The sequence below is a fragment of the Heliconius melpomene genome, chromosome 5, assembly GCF_056956725.1.
Source record: "Heliconius melpomene rosina isolate 202511_hmr_F chromosome 5, ASM5695672v1, whole genome shotgun sequence".
NCBI classification, from domain to species: Eukaryota; Metazoa; Arthropoda; class Insecta; order Lepidoptera; family Nymphalidae; genus Heliconius; species Heliconius melpomene.
Genome location: NC_140393.1, coordinates 4,591,869 through 4,611,512, shown reverse-complemented (window position 1 = coordinate 4,611,512; position 19,644 = coordinate 4,591,869). Strand labels below are relative to the sequence as shown.

The 19,644-nt window shown below is 32.2% G+C and overlaps 3 protein-coding genes across 3 annotated transcripts; 1 reads left to right on the top strand and 2 right to left on the bottom strand.

The window, feature by feature from the left end:
* Positions 1 to 2,727: 2,727 nt before the first annotated feature.
* LOC146538952 (arylphorin subunit alpha-like) lies at positions 2,728 to 7,004 on the top strand. Its single transcript, XM_085185517.1, has 5 exons — positions 2,728 to 2,880; positions 2,973 to 3,106; positions 3,217 to 4,041; positions 4,116 to 4,282; positions 5,593 to 7,004. The coding sequence occupies exons 1-5, from the start codon at positions 2,790 to 2,792 to the stop codon at positions 6,482 to 6,484; spliced, it is 2,109 nt and encodes a 702-aa protein (XP_085041643.1). The 5' UTR covers positions 2,728 to 2,789; the 3' UTR covers positions 6,485 to 7,004.
* Positions 6,577 to 10,040, bottom strand: LOC146538951 (arylphorin subunit alpha-like). Its single transcript, XM_085185519.1, has 5 exons — positions 9,842 to 10,040; positions 9,354 to 9,463; positions 8,395 to 9,204; positions 7,680 to 7,825; positions 6,577 to 7,495 (listed from the first exon to the last, which is right to left on the bottom strand). Exons 1-5 carry the CDS (start codon positions 9,942 to 9,944, stop codon positions 6,673 to 6,675), a joined length of 1,992 nt encoding a protein of 663 aa, XP_085041645.1. The 5' UTR covers positions 9,945 to 10,040; the 3' UTR covers positions 6,577 to 6,672.
* A 1,781-nt stretch (positions 10,041 to 11,821) lies between these two features.
* Positions 11,822 to 14,243, bottom strand: TpnC25D (Troponin C at 25D). The gene is made up of 5 exons (XM_085185520.1): positions 14,088 to 14,243; positions 13,608 to 13,782; positions 12,971 to 13,073; positions 12,485 to 12,633; positions 11,822 to 12,163 (listed from the first exon to the last, which is right to left on the bottom strand). Exons 1-5 carry the CDS (start codon positions 14,088 to 14,090, stop codon positions 12,135 to 12,137), a joined length of 459 nt encoding a protein of 152 aa, XP_085041646.1. The 5' UTR covers positions 14,091 to 14,243; the 3' UTR covers positions 11,822 to 12,134.
* Positions 14,244 to 19,644: the final 5,401 nt, after the last annotated feature.

Here is a 19,644-nt window from a genome sequence, read left to right as displayed (position 1 = left end):
ATAGCACCCCGGACCTACTTCTATAACTTTGAAGTCTCAAAACAACCAGAAAATAATTTCTTAGATAATTTAGCACATGAAATTACTAATTATCCCAAATTAATGAACTTCGGGGGGAGTCGCTTACCGCGTAAGGTCGACGTGTGCCGTTTTGCTCTGAGTTTAAATTCGTTATTCATCAAAAATTGCTAAAAAGTAGTTGTTAATAAAGTGCTTAAACTAACGATTATAGGTCATTTTGGGACTTTTTTTACAAGTCAAGTGCGGTCAAAGACCGGTCGTTGACCTGCTTTAGAAAACCTGCAAAAAAAAAAAATTGATATTTGCATACTGTTTCTCTTTGTCACAATTTAAGTAAATATACGCACTGTGCTTCAGTAAGTGAGGAATGTCCAGAATTCTGTGAGGATACTGTTACGTGCTTTTATCTAAGTTTTATAAGAATTGCGGCCTTTTTTGCTGAGAAAAATAAAGCAACGCCATCTAGCGACGAGTAGCGGTAGTAGCAAAAATTTTACAAATCAATTAATTGACCCATTTCAAAATGTAAGAAATTTTGGAGTAATAGTTACAGAAAAAGTATCAAAAAATATAAACACAATATTAGATGAAAAATTTTAAATTTGGCATCAAAATCAAGTTAAAATCAAGGAAAAAATAGAAGATCAAGAACAAAGACTTAATTTGTTAGAGAAACAGGCACGGAAAAGAAATATAGTGTTCTTTGGCATAGAAGATAATGGGAAATCTTACTTTGATATGGAGAATAAAATTATTAACTTTATAAACGATTATTTCTCACTGAACCTTAACTGTGATGACATACAAGAGGTAAGACAAGTAGGCATAAAATCTGAGAAGCCCCGACCAATTAGTCATCTTTGTGACACTTAGAACCAAAATCAAGATTATGAAACAGAAAATGGTTTTAAAAAACACTAACTATTATATAAAAGAAGACTACCCCACACATGTATTAGAGAAGAGAAGAATGCTTCAAGAACAACTAAAAGTAGAGAGAGAAAAAGGTAATAACGTAATTATTAAATACGACAAAATTGTCATAGTTAATAAATCTGAAGCAAAAGACACCAGGAAGAGACACTTTTCTACCCGACCACAGCACAATGAAAATACTGGTAATAGAAATATATCACGTAACAGTCAAGTTTCCAAGAAAAATAAAACCTAAAAAGGTTTTGCATTTTTGCAAAGGTTTTGCACATGCTCTGCATCTCAAAGATCTTCTAGTTTCTCAGAAGGTACGACTAAACAGACTATACTCAATTACTTATCGAATAAAAAAGTCAAGAAAGGAATAATATATAGCAACCACCGACACCTCTCTCATGCAAAAAATATACAAAACAGAAACCAACGCACACTGATTTATATCCTCCAAGCCGGCTGGTCACCGAGGAGGAATACTACCACTACCTTCCAAAGGAGATGCACCAGTCAAACCAGCTCGACATATCCACCTATAATGTTAGGTCACTATCTTCACAAGAACGGAAAAAAAAATTGCTGGATAGTAGATGGACAAAGATGGTGACGTTACCTGAATGGATATATACGGCCCAGGACCGAAAGAGATGACAATCCTTGGAAGAGGCCTTTAACTGAGGGGGGTTCCTAATTAACACAATTTAGAAATATTATTTTTATTAAAACAGAGTAGAATAGAATAGTAAAAATTTAATAGAAGTTATTTTATTTAATAAATTAAAAAATAATTAAATAAATAAATAAATTGTAAGATTCACTGTAAAAATTTTGTGTAACATTAGGAAATAAAAGGCTTTTTTATTTTTTTATTTTATTTTATTTATTTAATTAACTTCAGGCTGTATCATGTATAGCAGGCGTTATGAGTGATACACACAGCAGGCTCCCTCCGCCTGCTCTGGTAGCCTGCTGGTAACATTTATTTCCGATCATAAAAAATAGGTTAGGGGTAAAAAACCTATGTACCTCTAGTTAGGCCGTCGTGGCGCAGAGTCGAGTGGGTTCGATCCCCGAGGAAACGAGATATTATATGTAAACTTTATGGCAATAAGTTATACTTTAAAAAAATACAAAAGCAAAAATGTATACATAAAAAATTGCAAAATGTAAACGCAAAAGCGCGCTTGAGTTCCACTACTCAATACGCAGTGCCATCAGAATTCGGAGGAAAGTGGGGAACAGAGTGTCTCAACACTAGGTTCCCTCTGCCTACCCTGCTGTTGGATTGCATTGACTTAGAAACTCGACTTTTTATGTATTTCAAGGGACATTAAGCCTGAATATTTAATTTTATTTTTAGCTTGAGTGGCAGAACTCAACGCTGCGCTTTTCATAGACACCAGAGCGAAGAAATGGAAATATAAACCTAAATAACTATTTTACTTCCTCGAGTAGGGATCGAACTCACAACAGTCGCGTTAAAGTCACACCCTCGTACGATTTTGGTATATTAAAAATATTGTTAGTTTTCATATTGCAAGGCGTGTCCTACAATTAGCGGAAAGGGTAAAACGGAGAGTCAATTATATTTCTGTCTACTCCATTGAATAATGGAGATAAATAGGATTGAAGATAAAAAATATAATATTTTAAGAAAGTAAGTAAAAGACTATATCTTTATCTCCATAGGTACATGAGGTCAAAAAAGTCGGTAGATAAAGCTAAAACTCATTATTGTTACTGTGCAATTGATGAAATTAAACAAGATAACAAGTAGCTCTTTAGTATATAAGGTGAAATTTCTACCAAAATTAGCACAGTTACCTTCTGGGCTGCTCAAGATGAAGACTGTCCTGGCATTAGCTTGCCTGGCCTTTGCGCTGGTAGGAGCTTCCATTCTTCCTTCAAAGGTCGAATACAAAGTCAAAAATGGTATGAATACTAAAAATATAATTTAATATTATTGTAAGAAATGTACGGAATGAATTTAAATGTTATTTATTAAAAAATTGTTTAAATTTCAGTGGAACCTGAATTCGTAGCAAAACAGGAAAAAATTCTCAAGCTTTTTATCCACCCAGAACAAATCGACATCGAAGCTGATTATTATAAAATAGGCAAGGACTACGATATCGAGGCTCACATAGATGACTGCTCAGTAAGTCATTTTAATTTATTTTAAAATACTTGCAATGAAAAAAGGAAAAAAATATTTTAATAAAGTTAAAAATTCATATAACTAAAATATCTATGCTTTATATTCTACAGAACAAGAAGGCTATCCAGGAATTCTGGGAATTATGGAAATCTGGTTTTATGCCAAGAAATGTGCCTTTCTCAATCTTCTACGAAAGACAGAGAGAAGAAGCTGTAGCTCTATTCCATATTTTCTATTATGCCAAGGACTTCGAAGCCTTCTATAAAATGGCTGCTTGGGCTCGCGTTCACGTTAACGAGGGACAATTCCTTTATGCATACTACATCGCTCTGATCCACCGTGCAGACATGCAGGGAGTAGTTGTTCCAGCTCCTTACGAAGTTTACCCTGCACTCTTTGTCAACTCTGAAGTTTGGCACAAGATCTTCCGTATCAAAATGCAAAATGGAATCTCATCTGATTTCGGTGCTGAAGACGGTGTTATCCAGGAAAATGACCGTTACATTATGTACGCCAACTACTCAGATTACTCATCTTACCACGATGACGAACACAGGATTTCCTACTTTGTCGAAGATGTTGGTCTCAACGCATACTATTACTACTTCCACTCATACTTCCCATTCTGGATGGACGGCGACCTTTACCCAGCAATGAAGGAGCGTCGTGGTGAAGTCTACTACTATTTCTACCAACAACTTTTGGCCCGTTACTACTTGGAGAGACTTTCCAATGGATTAGGCGAGATCCCACAATTTTCTTGGTGGCATCCGATTAAGAGCGGATACAGCCCCTACATCAATTATTATTACTCATTTGTGCAAAGGCCTTCTTACTACCAAATTCCTGTTGAAGAATACATTGAAGAGCTTCAACTTCTTGATGCTTATGAGAAGAATTACATTCAATACCTTGAGCAAGGCCATTTCAAAGCCGTAAGTAATATTTCTAAAATATTCTTCCTTAACATTGCATCAAGTATGATTTATAATTATTTTCAATCTTATAGTTCAATCAAGACGTTGATCTACGCAACAGCAAATCTGTCAACTTTATTGGGAACTTCTGGCAAGCTAACGCTGACTGGCACGGCAAGTTTGCTCGTAAAGATAACCACAACTCCTATGAAATTATTGCTCGTCGCATGTTAAGTGCTGCCCCAGAATTATTTGACAAGTAAGTATGCTTTGCCATCTTTATAATCAAACTAGCGACCCTCTTGCGGCTTCGCTCGCTTTAACTTCTGGATTATTCATATAATGTATGTTTGCAAAGCACTTAAGATAATGTGAAAATTAATTAAACCCTAATGCAACCCGCATTTTCGTAGTTGTGTTAGCTGCTGTTTCGCAGCAAGGATTTTTTGATATTGTAACATCTTCTAAAGTACTCATTAAAATGAAAAACAGTAAAAGAAAGTTTTGATTTACATTAAATGGCCAACGTAACTAATATACTTATTTATATGCTGAGAGTAAAGGATAAGTGAAACTTGAGTAACATATGTCAACGGCGTGATGTGTCAATAATTAAATGCGTTTTTCTGTAAAACTATTCGCAATTTCGAAATAGTGTAAAAAGAAAATTTTATCTTCGTTTAACGTAGAAAATTAATTAAGTATTTTAAAGGATATAGATTAATACCATTATGGAAAAATATGACTCACAATAAAAAATATATTGAAATTATTATTAATGGACAGAAAAATGATCACTACACGTTATTCTTTAAAGATACGAATATGCCGTCGCGGACTTTTTTGTAGTTCTTATTAAGAGGAACAATACTCTAGTACATTATTTTCATGTAATACTTACCATTAAAGCAGCGCATGCGCGAAAGTGTCTCAATGGGTAGGGCTTTATACACATTTATCGTATTTATGTTAATTTACATAAGATTGTACAAATAATAAACTATATATAAACCTTCTATGAAAAATACTCGACCTAATGGTGAAAACCGCATCAAAATTCGTTGAGTGGTTTAGAAGAAGTAATGAAGAAGAGTTAGAAACAACAGACAGACACGAAAAGCGACTTTGTTTTATAAGATATAGGATAGGATAGGAAGAGTTAAACTTGAAAAAAGTTTACTAAATTATATATTAACTATACTCTATAGAAGGCTATGTACATTGTACACATTTTTTTTTATTTATTCCCACTAATTAATAGTTAATTATATTAGAAAGAATTATGTAATTATTATATACGTATATAGATGCCGTCACTCTGCAGGGGCACAAGCGTAGGTTCGATTCGTATTCGGGGAAATAATTATTATTTATGAATTTTCATTTTCTCGCTCTGGTACCAAGGCAAAAAGCGCAGCGTTAAGTTTTGCCAGATGGAGATGGAGTGTGATACTAGGTTCTCTGTGCCTACCCGATATACAGGATACAGCGCGAAGAAAAAAAAATACAAATTATCTCTTATTTATTTGTTATTAATATGTTACTAATTCTTTTTTATTTTACATACAGATACCACTTCGTACCATCAGCCCTAGACTTCTACCAATCATCGCTCCGCGACCCTATGTTCTACCAGATGTACAGCAAGATTCTTAAATATTTTATTGAATACAAGAAGTTTTTGGCACCCTACAACCAAGATAATTTGCATTATGTTGGAGTTAAGATTAACGACGTCAAAGTTGATAAACTTGTGTCTTACTTTGATTACTACGACATTGATGTTAGCAACAACGTATTCTACTCCAAAGAAGAACTAAAATCTAAACAATGGCCTCACTTCGTTGTACGTCAACCTCGTCTTAACCACAAGGACTTCTCCATTGAAGTTAATGTTAAGTCAGACGTTGAAGGTGATGCTGTATTCAAAATATTTCTTGGACCCAAATATGACAGCAAGGGTTTGCCCATTTGTCTGAAACATAACTGGAAGAACTTCGTTGAATTGGACTGGTCGGTACAAAAATTGGTTAAGGGACAAAATAAGATTGTACGTCTCTCTAAAGATTTCTTCTTCTACAAAGAGGACTCAGTATCTGTACATGACATTCTGAAGCATCTTCCCGAAGGAAAAGTACCCTCTGATATGTCTATTGAATCAGGTGCTATGCCCAAAAGATTGATCTTGCCTAAGGGTTCAAAGGGTGGATTCCCGTACCAACTGTATGTAATTGTATATCCCTACGCACCGATTGAGAAGAAATTCGAATCCATCAAGGCCTTCATCCATGACAACAAGCCCTTCGGATATCCATTCGATCGTCCGTTACATGATGTTTACTTCAAGCAGCCAAACATGTACTTTAAAGATGTAGAAGTTTATCACGAAGGAGAAGAGTTCGCCTATAAGTACAACCTTCCCAACCATTTCGTCCACTATAATGACGTAGTCAAACACTAAAAGGAGAGAGAAAACTAAATGTTGTTATTTATGTATTATGTATGTATAATACGTAATATATTCAAATATTATTGATAAATAAAAGTCATATATAAATAAATATACAATTTTATTCAAACTTTAGTAATGACCTGTTTTGAGTACAAATCATTATACGAGTATATCAATACAACTATACTTTATATAAACTAATTCAAATATGGAGAAAAGTATCCAATTTGTTCATTTAAGCTTTCCTTATGAAAAATAGTAATGTTGAAGAATTTGTAATTATTGAAAATTGGATTATTATTTACTAAAGCTTGTCTGTGAAATGGAAAACCAAATGGTTCTGATAAATAAATGGACAAATTTGGATCATCTGTTTCATCAATGGGAGTTAGTAAAACAAATAAAGTTAAATTAAGACCTTTATCTAAACCTTTTGGTATAATCAAATTTTCTGGGAATTTAAATGTATCGTACTTATTTTCGAGTGACTGTCTTTGTTCCATATTATAATTATCATCAAATGAGTACCTTGTTGAAATTTCGTTAGAGTATTTTATGATATTCACATCCTCTTTTAATTTTTGTGTAAAAGAATCAAATTCATAAAACTTGGAATATTCATTGAAACAATTAATTAAGTCACACTGTGGGCCAATGAATAATTTAACTAGAACTGTTTTATTAACATTGGAATCAACTGTAAAAGCGAATTTGAATGGCATATGCTTGAGTCTTTTTTGTCTCACAGTAAAAACTAAAGGAGACATTTTATAATCGTAGTTATCTCTATGAAAGATGTTATTTATATTGAATTCATAGAACTCAAAATAAGTTGTAATTTTAGTAAAACTAAAATCAGTGATATCAAATTCCTGAGTTTGATATTTAGAAAAATCATAAGGCTGTAGAGTATTCGAATACTCAGTAAAGTACTTTAATAAATTTTCAATCATGTACCAGTACATTGGATCACGTAGTGTAGTTTGTGGATGATGTAGTACTGAAGGCGCTGGATTGTATCTGAAATAATAATAAAATCTGTATTAATTTTATTTTATATTTTTATACGTAACTAATTTAGCTAACGTAAAATAGGTGATTGCTAAACATGATAAGTAATTTACTATTTTTGGTAGAGGAATTATTTCTAAATTATAATCATATTCATATTAATATTATAGAAATCATTAAGCTCAATGCTTACCTATCCGTTGGATAACCACTACCACCATATCCATACAAAGATCTTATGATTTTAGCGTTTTGGACACTTTCGAAATTAGCTCTTATAAGTTTAGATATAAGGTCAGCATAATTATCTTCTGTTAAAGTGACTTTGGTTCCATTATCCTGTAATTAGACATTTTACGTGACTTTTGATAATTTGATCAGTTCCTGTGAAGAGGATGTAGATACAATAATTTCTAAGATATGTAAAATTTAATTTTTTCTAAGGAACAGCCGATATTTAAACCAAAATCCAAACGTGTCAAAGAAAATGTTACTGTTGTTGTTATGATTCATAGACAAACTGCAATTTAACAACTATCCATAGCCGGTAATTGGGGACCTCAAAGTTTATTAGGTGGACTTTTCAAGTGTATTAACTATTTCACCTCAATAGATTTTAAAATAATTTACAAGCAAAATTTAATTTTAACAATATTTAATATAAAGTTCATCAGGCAACTCTTACTAATAATTGATAAACATAAATTATTATAATCCTAAATAGCACCAAGACCATTAAATTTCGTTCAATATTTGTTGTAAAATTATTCTTTAAAGTATTACAAAAAACGAAATTTTAAGATATATTAGGAGAATTAATAAAAAGAAAAGCATTTATTATTATGTCACGCGTCTCCTAATGAGGTTTATTATATATACATTATATCAGACCTCATTTCGTCGCTTACCATAAATATGACACCTCTTGTTATACACTCTTTAATGGCAATATCTATAGATTTTACACGTGCATAGTCTTCATTCCATTCTGCTCTTATAGACGACCTTGAAGAGAATGGTAGTCCATTGTCATAGGACAAGTAAGGAACAAAGTCATCATAACAATTTGATTCTGCAGATATATTAAGATGTTTAAGATGTTGTTTTTCCAAATTATATCTGGCCAAAAGTTGTTGATGGATGAAGTAATACTGCTCAGCGTATCTCGGATCTATTCCTGTTAATTCGTCCTTACTCATCCAAAAAGGATACATCAGGTGCATACCATAATAATAGCTATTAAGACCGATATCTTCTCGAAAATAATCCAAATGATCTTTACATTCTTCATTCCATAAATGCCAACCAGAATAATTTGTATTAATTGTAATTTTGTCATCTACTCTATAAAATTGCTGTACTTTAGCTTCTTGTGGGTCAAATTTACCATTCCTTGCTTTTAATTTATAGGCTTTTGAAATAGTTTCACTATTAACAAAATAATTTGGTTTTGATATAAAAGGAGGGTCTTGATCTTGTGTTAATTTATCTCTAAACAACGTAACTAGTCTAAAAGCGTAGTCTACCAAATCTGAGTTTATATTGTAAGAAGCCCAAGTCTTCAACGCATCTATCTTGTCATCATCGGCTAATTGCAAAAGACGAAACAGTGCTATGGTAGCTTCCCTCATATTGTCATCATATATGTTAAATGTTAGACCTTTCATAATGTGTCCCTTTTCCAAGTGGTTGGTTAATATATTGTAAGGCTCATTATCCTGAAACCAATGGATTATATTATTATATTATATGATTATATTATGGATATTATGGATTATATCATTATTATATTATATTATATTGTTACAGAGAAAGAAGCGGGAAGGGAACAAAGCTGTCTTTTTAAAAAAATAAAATATATGCTTACCGTATTAACAAGGTCAGCTAATTGTAGTTTTGATATTTTTTGTATTTTTTGAGGTGAGTAGCCGGACGGTATAATATATTTAATGTATGCATTTTCCTGTTTTACAAATTCTAAAATAACATAAAATATAATAGTTTGTTCAAAAAGTAGTAAAGTATTATATTTTTAAGAATAAACAAAGTGATTCGTGGTACATGGGCACAAGCTTGTAACTGTAAACGCGACTGCTTGTGGGTTCGATCCCCACTTAAAGAAATGAATTATTTATTTATATTTCTATTTTAATTATTTCACTCAGGTGCCGAGGAAAAGCACAATATTGAGTTCCGCCACCCAACACACAAGGCCTCCAGAATTCGGCGGAAAATGGCTACGTACCCTATTGTTTGTGGGATACAAGAATAAACAAAGAAAATAATTCCATTATTATATGCAGTACGTTAACCCCATTACACAATTGTACCAAAAAAACAATTAGGTGTCCCTACCTCCTTCATTTACCAGACTCTCAAGATCATCCGTAGGCGCGGAGAGCACAGTCCCAAACAACAATAAGCACAATAACATTTTTTCTATAATTTTAAAAAACATTGCACTTGCATTCACTGGCACAGACTAAATTATGTAAATTGAGTAAACAACTTATATACATGTACCTTGCTGCCACTATTTCTGTTCTCTCAATTGAAATCCTGGGGTCGCTTAAATGGCATAATTTTCTAAGTACATTCGCGATGATATGGTATGTTTCTTTTTTAAATAGTTTTCCTTGATATATAATATACTAGCGGCCCGTACCTGCGTCTCCATGACTACCTACGTCCTATAAGTGACGTCCATGCAAAATTTGAGACTCCTAGCAATTGTAGTAGTGAAATTACATACAAACTTTCAACCCCAAAAACAACCCCTTAGAAGTCGAATATTGCAAATTCCCGTCTTAGCGAGCACCTACGTCCTATAAGTAACTCCTATGCAAAATTTCAGATTCCTAGCGCATGTAGTTTCTGAGATTTCGTGATGTGTGAGTGACCTTTCGATTTTATATATATAGATAAGTAAATAATTAAGAGAAATAAAAAGTTTCAATCAGCTTACAATTAAGTAAAACATAAAGTACTAAAGGCTTTTAATAACTTTCTTTTTATATTCAAGCAAATAGAAGGCTTATTGAAAATTACAAATCTCTTTTATTTTTCTTATGAAACAAACGATCCAATAAAGTTTTTTTCTAATTAAATCTGTTTAATGTCCATACTATGCCAACGATTTCGAATCGTCCGTAGCGTCGCTATGACCCTCGTCATATAAGCAAAGAGAACCTAATGTCAAGATACTAAAAAGAACAATTATTGAAAAACTATTGATTAGAATTTATTTAAAACATTGTGGATTTTCTTCACTTGACCCAAATTTTAAATTTTTATATGTGGTTGTAAAATGTCTATTACACTCAAAAACTTGTTCAGGAAGCCTTGCGTCACAACTGGTCTCAAATAATAATATATTTTTGTTAATTTTGTCATAAAAAATAATAAAATACTTTTCCGAATAACGATACAAAGCTGTATATACTTCAGGAAGCAAAATCCAATTGGACAATTTTCCAATTGTAACCATGGCACATGTCTAATTTCGGTTAGGAGGTAATTTGTTCTTAAGTGCCATTATCTCTCGGAATCCTTTAACTATCACTGACAGCTTATATAACTGTTCTATTCATATTTAATGTTATCCTTTTGTTGTCTCTCTTCTACCACGAACAAGCAATGTTACTAGAATTGAACGGACAATAGAGAACGATTGTTGTAAAACCTAGTAGTAAAGAAAACCTAGTGATTGATCAATGTTTTTTTTATATACAAGTCCTATGTGATATCAATATAAAATTTAAATAATATATCATAGCAAAAAGTATAAAAAGGTATATATATCGTAATTTTAGAAAAAAACTTTTGTAGTCACACTTATTTTAGTCATCTTGACGTTTAATTATTACTTAAAATTTTTAAAAGTACAGAAAATTTAAAAGATATCACAAGCTTAAAAATAATTTTAAGCTATCGTAAACATAATTATCTAATTACTAAAATGTTATTTTATAAACAAAAAACATATTCAGTCGATATAAAATATTACTCTACTATAAAAAGATCTCATTTATCTTAATATTAATTACTAACAATGATAAAAAAAGATTAGTTCAAACTGTTTAATAAGTTTAATGACCATCTTTCCAGTGACATTTTGCAGATGCTTGACATTTATTTCTTTTACCAATATTTTTATGTACATTCAGGTATTATTATTATTATATATATTTTGGTTTTTAGAAATGAAGTGTTCTTAGTTTCTTCTCTGTTCATGTTGAAACAAATATAAATAAAAAAAGATTTCTGGCTAAATTCCTAGATATCTTTTTATTTAATATACTTTTTATCTCATATTACCCTCGAAATAAAAAGATAGACAATGTAAAGGCTATATTTAAAAGAAAAACAGCATATTCATGCGTTATAAATATTAGCATATAATTGTGAATACATTATATTTCGTTACATTTAAATTATTATGAGAATAATAAATTGGAACGAACACGCTACTAAGAACCTATCTATAAGATAGATTAAACCTGCGCATGGTTAAACTCCGTCATACATACTATGCTAATACCGCATCGATTTGTACTAATGAAGTCTTATATTTCATAAGTAGGTATACAATATAAAAAACTAAGTGTATTATATTAATATTATAGTAACAATTGTAATTGTTATTGATTTAATCGCCAGTCATCATCTCCATGAATTCTGAAACAATATGAAAAATTGTATTTAAAAAAATTGCTTTGAAAAATAAAATTAATAAGTATCTTTATTAATTTAAATTTATATTTTCATTTCTTCGCTTTAGTATGGAGGCATAGCGCCGCGTTAAGTTCCGCGACTCAAAAGGCAATGCCTGCAGAATTCAGCGGAAAATGGGAACCGAAATGTCTTAACAGGTCTTACCCTATGTCTTAGGTTCCCTCTGCCTACCCTGCTGTGTGCTGCATACATTTAAAAAGGTACAATGTAAGTATTAATTAATATTGTAATAATTAATGAAATAATTATTAAATTAATACTAACCATCGAAGTCCACGGTACCAGAGCCGTCAGTGTCAATTTCAGCGATGATGCCGTCCAAGTCGGCGTTGCTAAGTTTGTCGTCGAGCGCCGCAAGAATTTCCTTAAGGGTGGATGTAGTAATGTAACCGTTTCCTTCACGATCGTATAACCTGAAATTGTTAAATAATTTGTTTGTAAATAACGTTATATTAATATATTTCTCATTGCGACTTACGTGCGAGGTAATATAAAGCTTTATTTTATAATATGCAATTTTAATGCAGTTTTAAAATATCTCAAAAGGAATATGCCTTTAAATCGAGATTAAACAAAAGTAGTTTCATCTTAATAATGTTTTTTCTTCCTCAAGCTTTTTATTCCATATATTCACAACATTTTTTCTAGGCATGAAGTATTTTATTAACATTTCTTTTTTAGATAAAAAAACTTCTTATTAAAAAAAATGTTTCATCTTTCAAAAAGATATTTCTTCTGTTATTTTATTACCTGAAAGCTTCTTTCAGTTCTTGTTGCATGGCTTCAGCATCCTCTTCTTCTAAGAAGTGGGCGGCGATGTTACAAAATCCATCGAAGTTGATTTTGCCAGTTCCTGTGAGTATTAGAAAAATTTTGTTGAGCGAAAAAAAATTACAATTTTTAAATTGATATAATCATTATATTTATATAATTATATAATCATCATCGATTATATAAATCATCATTACAATAAACTAAATACATTTTAATTAAGTATAGTTGCAATTTATGCATCTAATTTTAAAGCAAGCATGTGTGCATACGAATATTAACACAAACTTAAATAGAAGAGACGCGTTTCAAAGGTAATGGAATCTTGAGGAGACACTCGTACTAAAATAGACTCATTATAGCGAACGCGTGTAAAAATATTCCTGTATCTTTGAAGACGTCGTCGTGCAACGGGCAGCTACAGATTTAATGATTAATGCCACTTGTTACTTTTACGAGGCTAATAAACTAGCAAAACATGAAATTTATGAAACATTTTTCAAATGACAGCTTATTACCTACTTTACATCGTATTAACATTTAGTTTTTGAAAAAGTTTCTTATAATAATAATTATTTCAGACAGGAAAATAAAAGTGAATATTTGAGTTATTTACCTTCAGGATCGTTTTCATCGATGAGAGCCTGGAGCTCAGAGTCATCAAAAAGTTGACCCATGGTGTTCAGGATAGTTGAAATCTTAAGAACATCAATGTATCCAGATTTGGTGGTGTCGAACATTTGGAAGGCCTTGCGGAGCATGGCCATCTTTTGTTCATCAGAATCAGATTCCTATAAATATTAGAAAGAAAAGCTTACTAATACTGAAATTTAATTAAAAGTTTCTAGTGACAAGTGAAATCGGTAAAGAAAAATTATTATCCTGTATTGTTCCATTAAAATTGTTTCAGAGTTGTTAAAAACCGTAAAAATAGATGAAAATTGGATTTAGAAAATTTACGATAGGCAATTAAAATGTTTGATATTAGCGAACAATCATTGGACTTTTAATTAGTATTAAACAAAATCCACTTAATTAAACTATAAACACTTTTCACAATATATCACTGTAATATGTAACACGTTTAAATCCTCACCATATTGTTTTAGAAGTATAAGAAGTTGTAACAAGAACCGAATCCGAGTGCGAGTGTTGTTACACTGGATTTTACATTCATGTACCACCCTTATTTATAGACCATTCCTCCGACGAAGGAATACGAAAATAAGTAAAAAACAGCTACTGTCTTCTCTCGTGGTGATTCGATGACGTTTCACACACACCGTCAGTAATGCTATTGATACGTCAGGCGATGGAAATATAGCAGGCGATGAAAACATTCGATTTTATTTATTTTATTAAGTTATTATTGTTATAGAGAAATATAAATCTAGAGAAGAAAAATATTTTTTTAGCTGATCTTGCATAGGAAAGGTTAGGTTGGTGTTGAGACACTGCATTCTCAATTTTCCCCAGAATTTCGCAGGTGCTTTGGTGTGAGTGGGAACCGATCCCATCACCTGTCCCATTTACAATCGCATGCTTGTGCCCTTGTGCTTCTAAAGAAAATATAATTAAATAAATCAAGTATTGCTAGAGCAATTGTGATTTTCTGCAATTTAGTCGCCATTTCCTGTTATAACCGAACTCAAAATTAAATGAAAATCGTCTTTAATTTGTAATTAACTACTAAACTGCTTCAACCCACATACTATACTTATTATAGTTTATTAAACATTTACAACAACATACATGTACGAAACTCATATGTCCAAACTAAAACGTTCCAGAAATCAAAAGGTATGCGTTTATTAGGCAATTTCCAGATTAAGAACAGGAAATTCCTTAGACCAGCCGTCGATTCACAACAATCCAATGAAAATATTACGTGTGGCGACGTCACAGGCTGGAAGGACAGACGCCAGCGCCAGGAGTTGTGTACTGTTTTGGTGGAAGTAACTTAATAGCTTACTATAAAATTCATCTATCATATAATAATTAAAACAGAAATAAAATATTTCATTTATTTTCATAATTTTAATATCATTTAAATAAATGGTTATTAAATGTAAACAAATGATTATCATAATGATAAAATACAGAGATTGCTTAAAGCAATAAGATCGCCTTAGCATACATGTTTTTCTTTCATTTTTATTAATATTGTTCTTTCTATATATTTTTTTTATGTGGGCAATAAAGTATATTCTATTCTAAAATATATTTAAATAATACAAAATAAGCTTAAAAATAAGTTTTAAAACAAATGTAATAATGAAAGAGTAAGTTTAGCAAAGCTAATGCTATGCACCATTAATTTGCCACCACTGGCGCGTGCAACGAGTTATACGGTGCGCGCGCGCAGATATAGAATGTCGGTGATCGACTATAATTTTTGTTTTCTCATACGACTGCGAGCGCCACAATGAGAACGTTCAGAACATATTAGCGCCCACGTGCTGGATTCACAATGAGATTAGAAAATACAATTTCCGCATTTCTATCTACTTGTTTATATATATATATATGTGTATTTAAATTAAAGCATATATATAATATATTTGTACTGATTATTTTTCATTAAAACTGAGACAATTCTATATTATTTCTATTGTCTTAATGTTAGGAACCTATCTATTTGAATGTGGAGAAAGTGGGGAACGGAAGAAGAAAAATCTTTTACACTACCGCATCATGCCCAACTTGTGTAATAGGTAATAACTGTAAATAGCGTGACTTAGCTTATTCACAAATACTGTAGAGATATGCGGAATATCTTGGCTTCTCAGATCTACCAACTATTTCTGATTTATATGTGTTGATGATGAGGTATATTTTATTTATAATTTATCCAAATGTCGATATAACTGTTTGTGGGCGGCTATTAGTTGGTCTATCGCTTTCAATTCCATTCCATTCAATGTTTTTATATCCTTGACATACTGACTTTGATATAAATATTAAGATTTTAAATTCGATGACATATAGGTTAAATATGTTTCCATATTTATTTAGGATTGCGGAAGTTCGGTAATATTTGACATTCGGTTGAAATTTTACGTTTTTTCTTCCCACATAGTTACAATGAGGTGTTTATAGTTTAATAATAGTCAATTAACAAACGAAAACTCTAATGTCTATACAAATAATAATTAAATATATTTAATAAATAATTATGTTATACGAATAAATAATTGCTAAATAATAAATTACAAGTATTTATGATATAAAATAAGTTAAAAATATTGAATTTTAAACATACAAACAGAGATATTTTTTCATATATTTTTATCCAGCTATATATGTATTTAACCCGGTTTTATCCATCTCGTGCATTATATATGTATAATATTAAATATGCTATTAATTTGTAATACCATAATGGTTTCAGTTCGTATATATTTTTACACAACATTAAGTAGAAAGAAGCAGTTATAGCTTAAATAATTTAATTCAAATATATACAATTCTGATTTACAACTTAGAAATAAATTATTCTATACCGATGCTACATTTTAATTAGATTTATTATGTATAATATAGAACGTGCACTCGTACTATAATAAATATTAACATGTTAAACGTTATAATCAATAATAGATCGGTCAATGTCAAAATAGATGCCTATTAATTATATGAGAATGCATTCGCTATCTATTATTATTCTCTTACACACACACAATAGTACAGTACTAGCTAAATCTTTGACTTCGCTCGTGTTTCACTTAGAAAGTAGAAAATTAAGTTTTTTAAAACATATTATTAAAGTTTTCTGACATAGTGTGTAATTTTTGTATGTGTGCTTATTATGGTAGGTAGTTGAAATTTACTTTAAATGTTTTTTCTTTTTCTTTTCACTGCTTATAGAGCTTTGGCCGTGAAATATTTAGATAACAGTTGTTTTCACTTATGACGTTATATATATATATATATATATATATATATATATATATATATATATAATTTTGTGTATAAATCTTAGCTTTTTATTTTTAAAAAAATCTAAATAGTAATAAAATTATAATTATTTTCATATATTATTTATTGAGTACATTTGGAAGGGCCGTGTTAATTATAGGCGTTAAATCACTGCTTTCCTGCATGCTCCAAGGTAGCTTATAAAGAGACACTTTGGATGAGTTGAAATATCTTCTGTCTAGGAATATGCCAACAAGATGAACTACTGTCTTAGATGTATTGCACTTAAATTACATTTAACTATTTATTCTATCATTTAAACCAAAATAACGCCAAAATTTTAACGATTCGTTTCTGGGATTTGAATCATTCTTAGGTGTCAATGGAGTGGAAAATAACTAAATAACATTATTTTGGCACTGACCAAAACAATTTTCCTTGCAGCATTTACTTGTGGGATCTGGATGCCAAATGCAAATAATTCTTTAAATAGGTCCTATGATGAATGGTCTGGTTGCGTTTCTATACTATATTAAATTAGCATTTGTTTTATGTGATATAATTAATTGTAAAATATTCTTGTAGTCTATTACAACATTATTATAGATTTAATCTGGACAAGTGTTTAACATGGCAATGGTACAAGATATCTAATGAGTAACACAGAAGCTATACAAATGAATATTTCATTAGTAACGAGGTGTCTCTGGTTGATTTTATCGTAGTGTTCTGATGGTATCACTAAAGGTTGTTTATTGCTGCTGTCATAATAATGTCTCACATTTACATTTATAAACTGGCATCTGTAAGGTGCGGACGATTTTATTCTTAGTATATGCCAAATACTCGTTAATATGATTAATAATATTAATAAGGCTAATAATGGGTTAATATTTAATTATATTTTTATGCTTAGCTAGATGCAGTAAGAAAGCAATTTTAATATATGTCGGAGTCGGGTGGATTTCCCTCGCACATAGTTTTGAGTACCCGGTCTACTGTGGGCTTCAGTGGATAATGTTGACACGAGTAAACACAATTTGTGATATTACGAATTAATTACAACACCGTAATCAATTCACAAGAAAGCAGCTATCGCTATCCCAGTAGGTAGATACACAGCACGGAACGCGGGACAGTTTCAGTATCGTCGGCACCGGCCGACCGCCAAACACAAAGTGAGTCGATGTCCGTCCGCCACGCCTCGACTCGCCCCTTCCATAACGATGCAAAACACTAACTCTGTCGAGCGCCAACAGATGGCGCTGGCGTTCCGGAACCACCTCAGTACTACCAATTCCGACACGGCCATCCTGGTAGCACACGTCCTCGTGTGTTGGTTAGCCTAGAAGAAAAAGCTACAACAGTACCTCGTACCGCTCGGCCAACCTACATCAGAACCTTACCAACCAACTTCCAGAACCGTACACCAGAACTGTACGCTAAGAATTGTACATTAGAACTGGATAGTAAAACCGTACACTAGAATTGTACACTAGAATTATACACTAGAATCGTACACTAGAATCGTACACTTAGAACTTTACACCAGACCTTTATATCAGAACCTCATACCCAGAACCTTATACCAGATCCTTACACCAGATCCTTACACCAGATCCTTACACCAGATCCTTACACCAGGACCTTACACCAGAACCTTACACCAGGACCTTACACCAGAACCTTACACCAGGACCTTACACCAGGACCTTACACCAGGACCTTAACTTTATACCACAACTTTATACCACAACTTTATACCACAACTTTATACCACAACTTTATACCACAACTTTATACCACAACTTTATACCACAACTTTATACCACAACTTTATACCACAACTTTATACCTCAACTTTATACCAGATCAACGCGACACTACAACTTGACACTAATCTGGATCATAATTGTAACTAATCACTACACAAATACCACAGCCATGTACCATCGAAATCATCATAACCAAAACTTTACTTTACTTTACTTTAGCAACAAGTTACAACCAAGTTAACAGAAACCTCCGAGTAAAGACCTCTAACGCCACGGCTCTCCAGCCGAACAGCAATCACATTGCTCTCTCACATCTTAATACACATATCCATCGAGTGGATCGCCCGTGTACGTCACCTCTGCGACTACACGTTACGGTCTCTGCAGACCACGACCTCAGTACGGTCGAAAATCTCTCAATACGCATATCCACCGCGTGGATAGCCCGTGTATGTCACACCTGCGACAACACGCTACGGTCTCTACAGACCACAACCTCCGCCAGAGTTAAACGCACACCGCGCACCCACTGACTACTTGAGTTGCCCCAAGAGATACCGATTTCTACCGGGCTACGACTACGAAATAACTACTGGTACGGTCGAACACATTACGGCCGATAGAACCATTTACTCGAGTCTCTCTAACTACTTAAGCTTAAACATCATCATTATCATCAACAACATCATAAATTACACATTGATTTCGTCGGGTACATGACTTGCTGGCATTTTCCTCAACCTATCGTGAGCAAATTTGTACGTTACAAGACGTTTACAATTAACAGAACCAAAACTTTGACAACCTTAAATGAACCTTTAAATTTTGAATCGATTTTTTACACTTATTAACTTTACAATATTAACAATACGCCAACAGAAAACTTACTAACTTTAGTTTTTGTCATATCAAAACGGGACCTACCATATTCCGCACACTTCGTAATAATGTCTGATGCTA

Bases quoted from the DNA above. Each gene is read 5' to 3' on its own strand.
- TpnC25D (XM_085185520.1), bottom strand. The intron at 12,634-12,970 runs GTAATAAAATAA...TAACAATTTCAG, and splicing joins GAACTGAAAGAAGCTTTCAG to GTTATACGATCGTGAAGGAA. The intron at 12,164-12,484 runs GTTAGTATTAAT...ATATTGTTTCAG, and splicing joins TGGTACCGTGGACTTCGATG to AATTCATGGAGATGATGACT.
- LOC146538951 (XM_085185519.1), bottom strand. From the start codon at position 9,944: ATGTTTTTTAAAATTATAGAAAAAATGTTATTGTGCTTATTGTTGTTT. The intron at 9,464-9,841 runs GTAGGGACACCT...ATGTTATTTTAG, and splicing joins GAGTCTGGTAAATGAAGGAG to AATTTGTAAAACAGGAAAAT. The intron at 9,205-9,353 runs GTAAGCATATAT...CATTGGTTTCAG, and splicing joins TAGCTGACCTTGTTAATACG to GATAATGAGCCTTACAATAT.
- LOC146538952 (XM_085185517.1), top strand. From the start codon at position 2,790: ATGAAGACTGTCCTGGCATTAGCTTGCCTGGCCTTTGCGCTGGTAGGA. The intron at 3,107-3,216 runs GTAAGTCATTTT...TATATTCTACAG, and splicing joins CTCACATAGATGACTGCTCA to AACAAGAAGGCTATCCAGGA. The intron at 4,283-5,592 runs GTAAGTATGCTT...TTTTACATACAG, and splicing joins GCCCCAGAATTATTTGACAA to ATACCACTTCGTACCATCAG.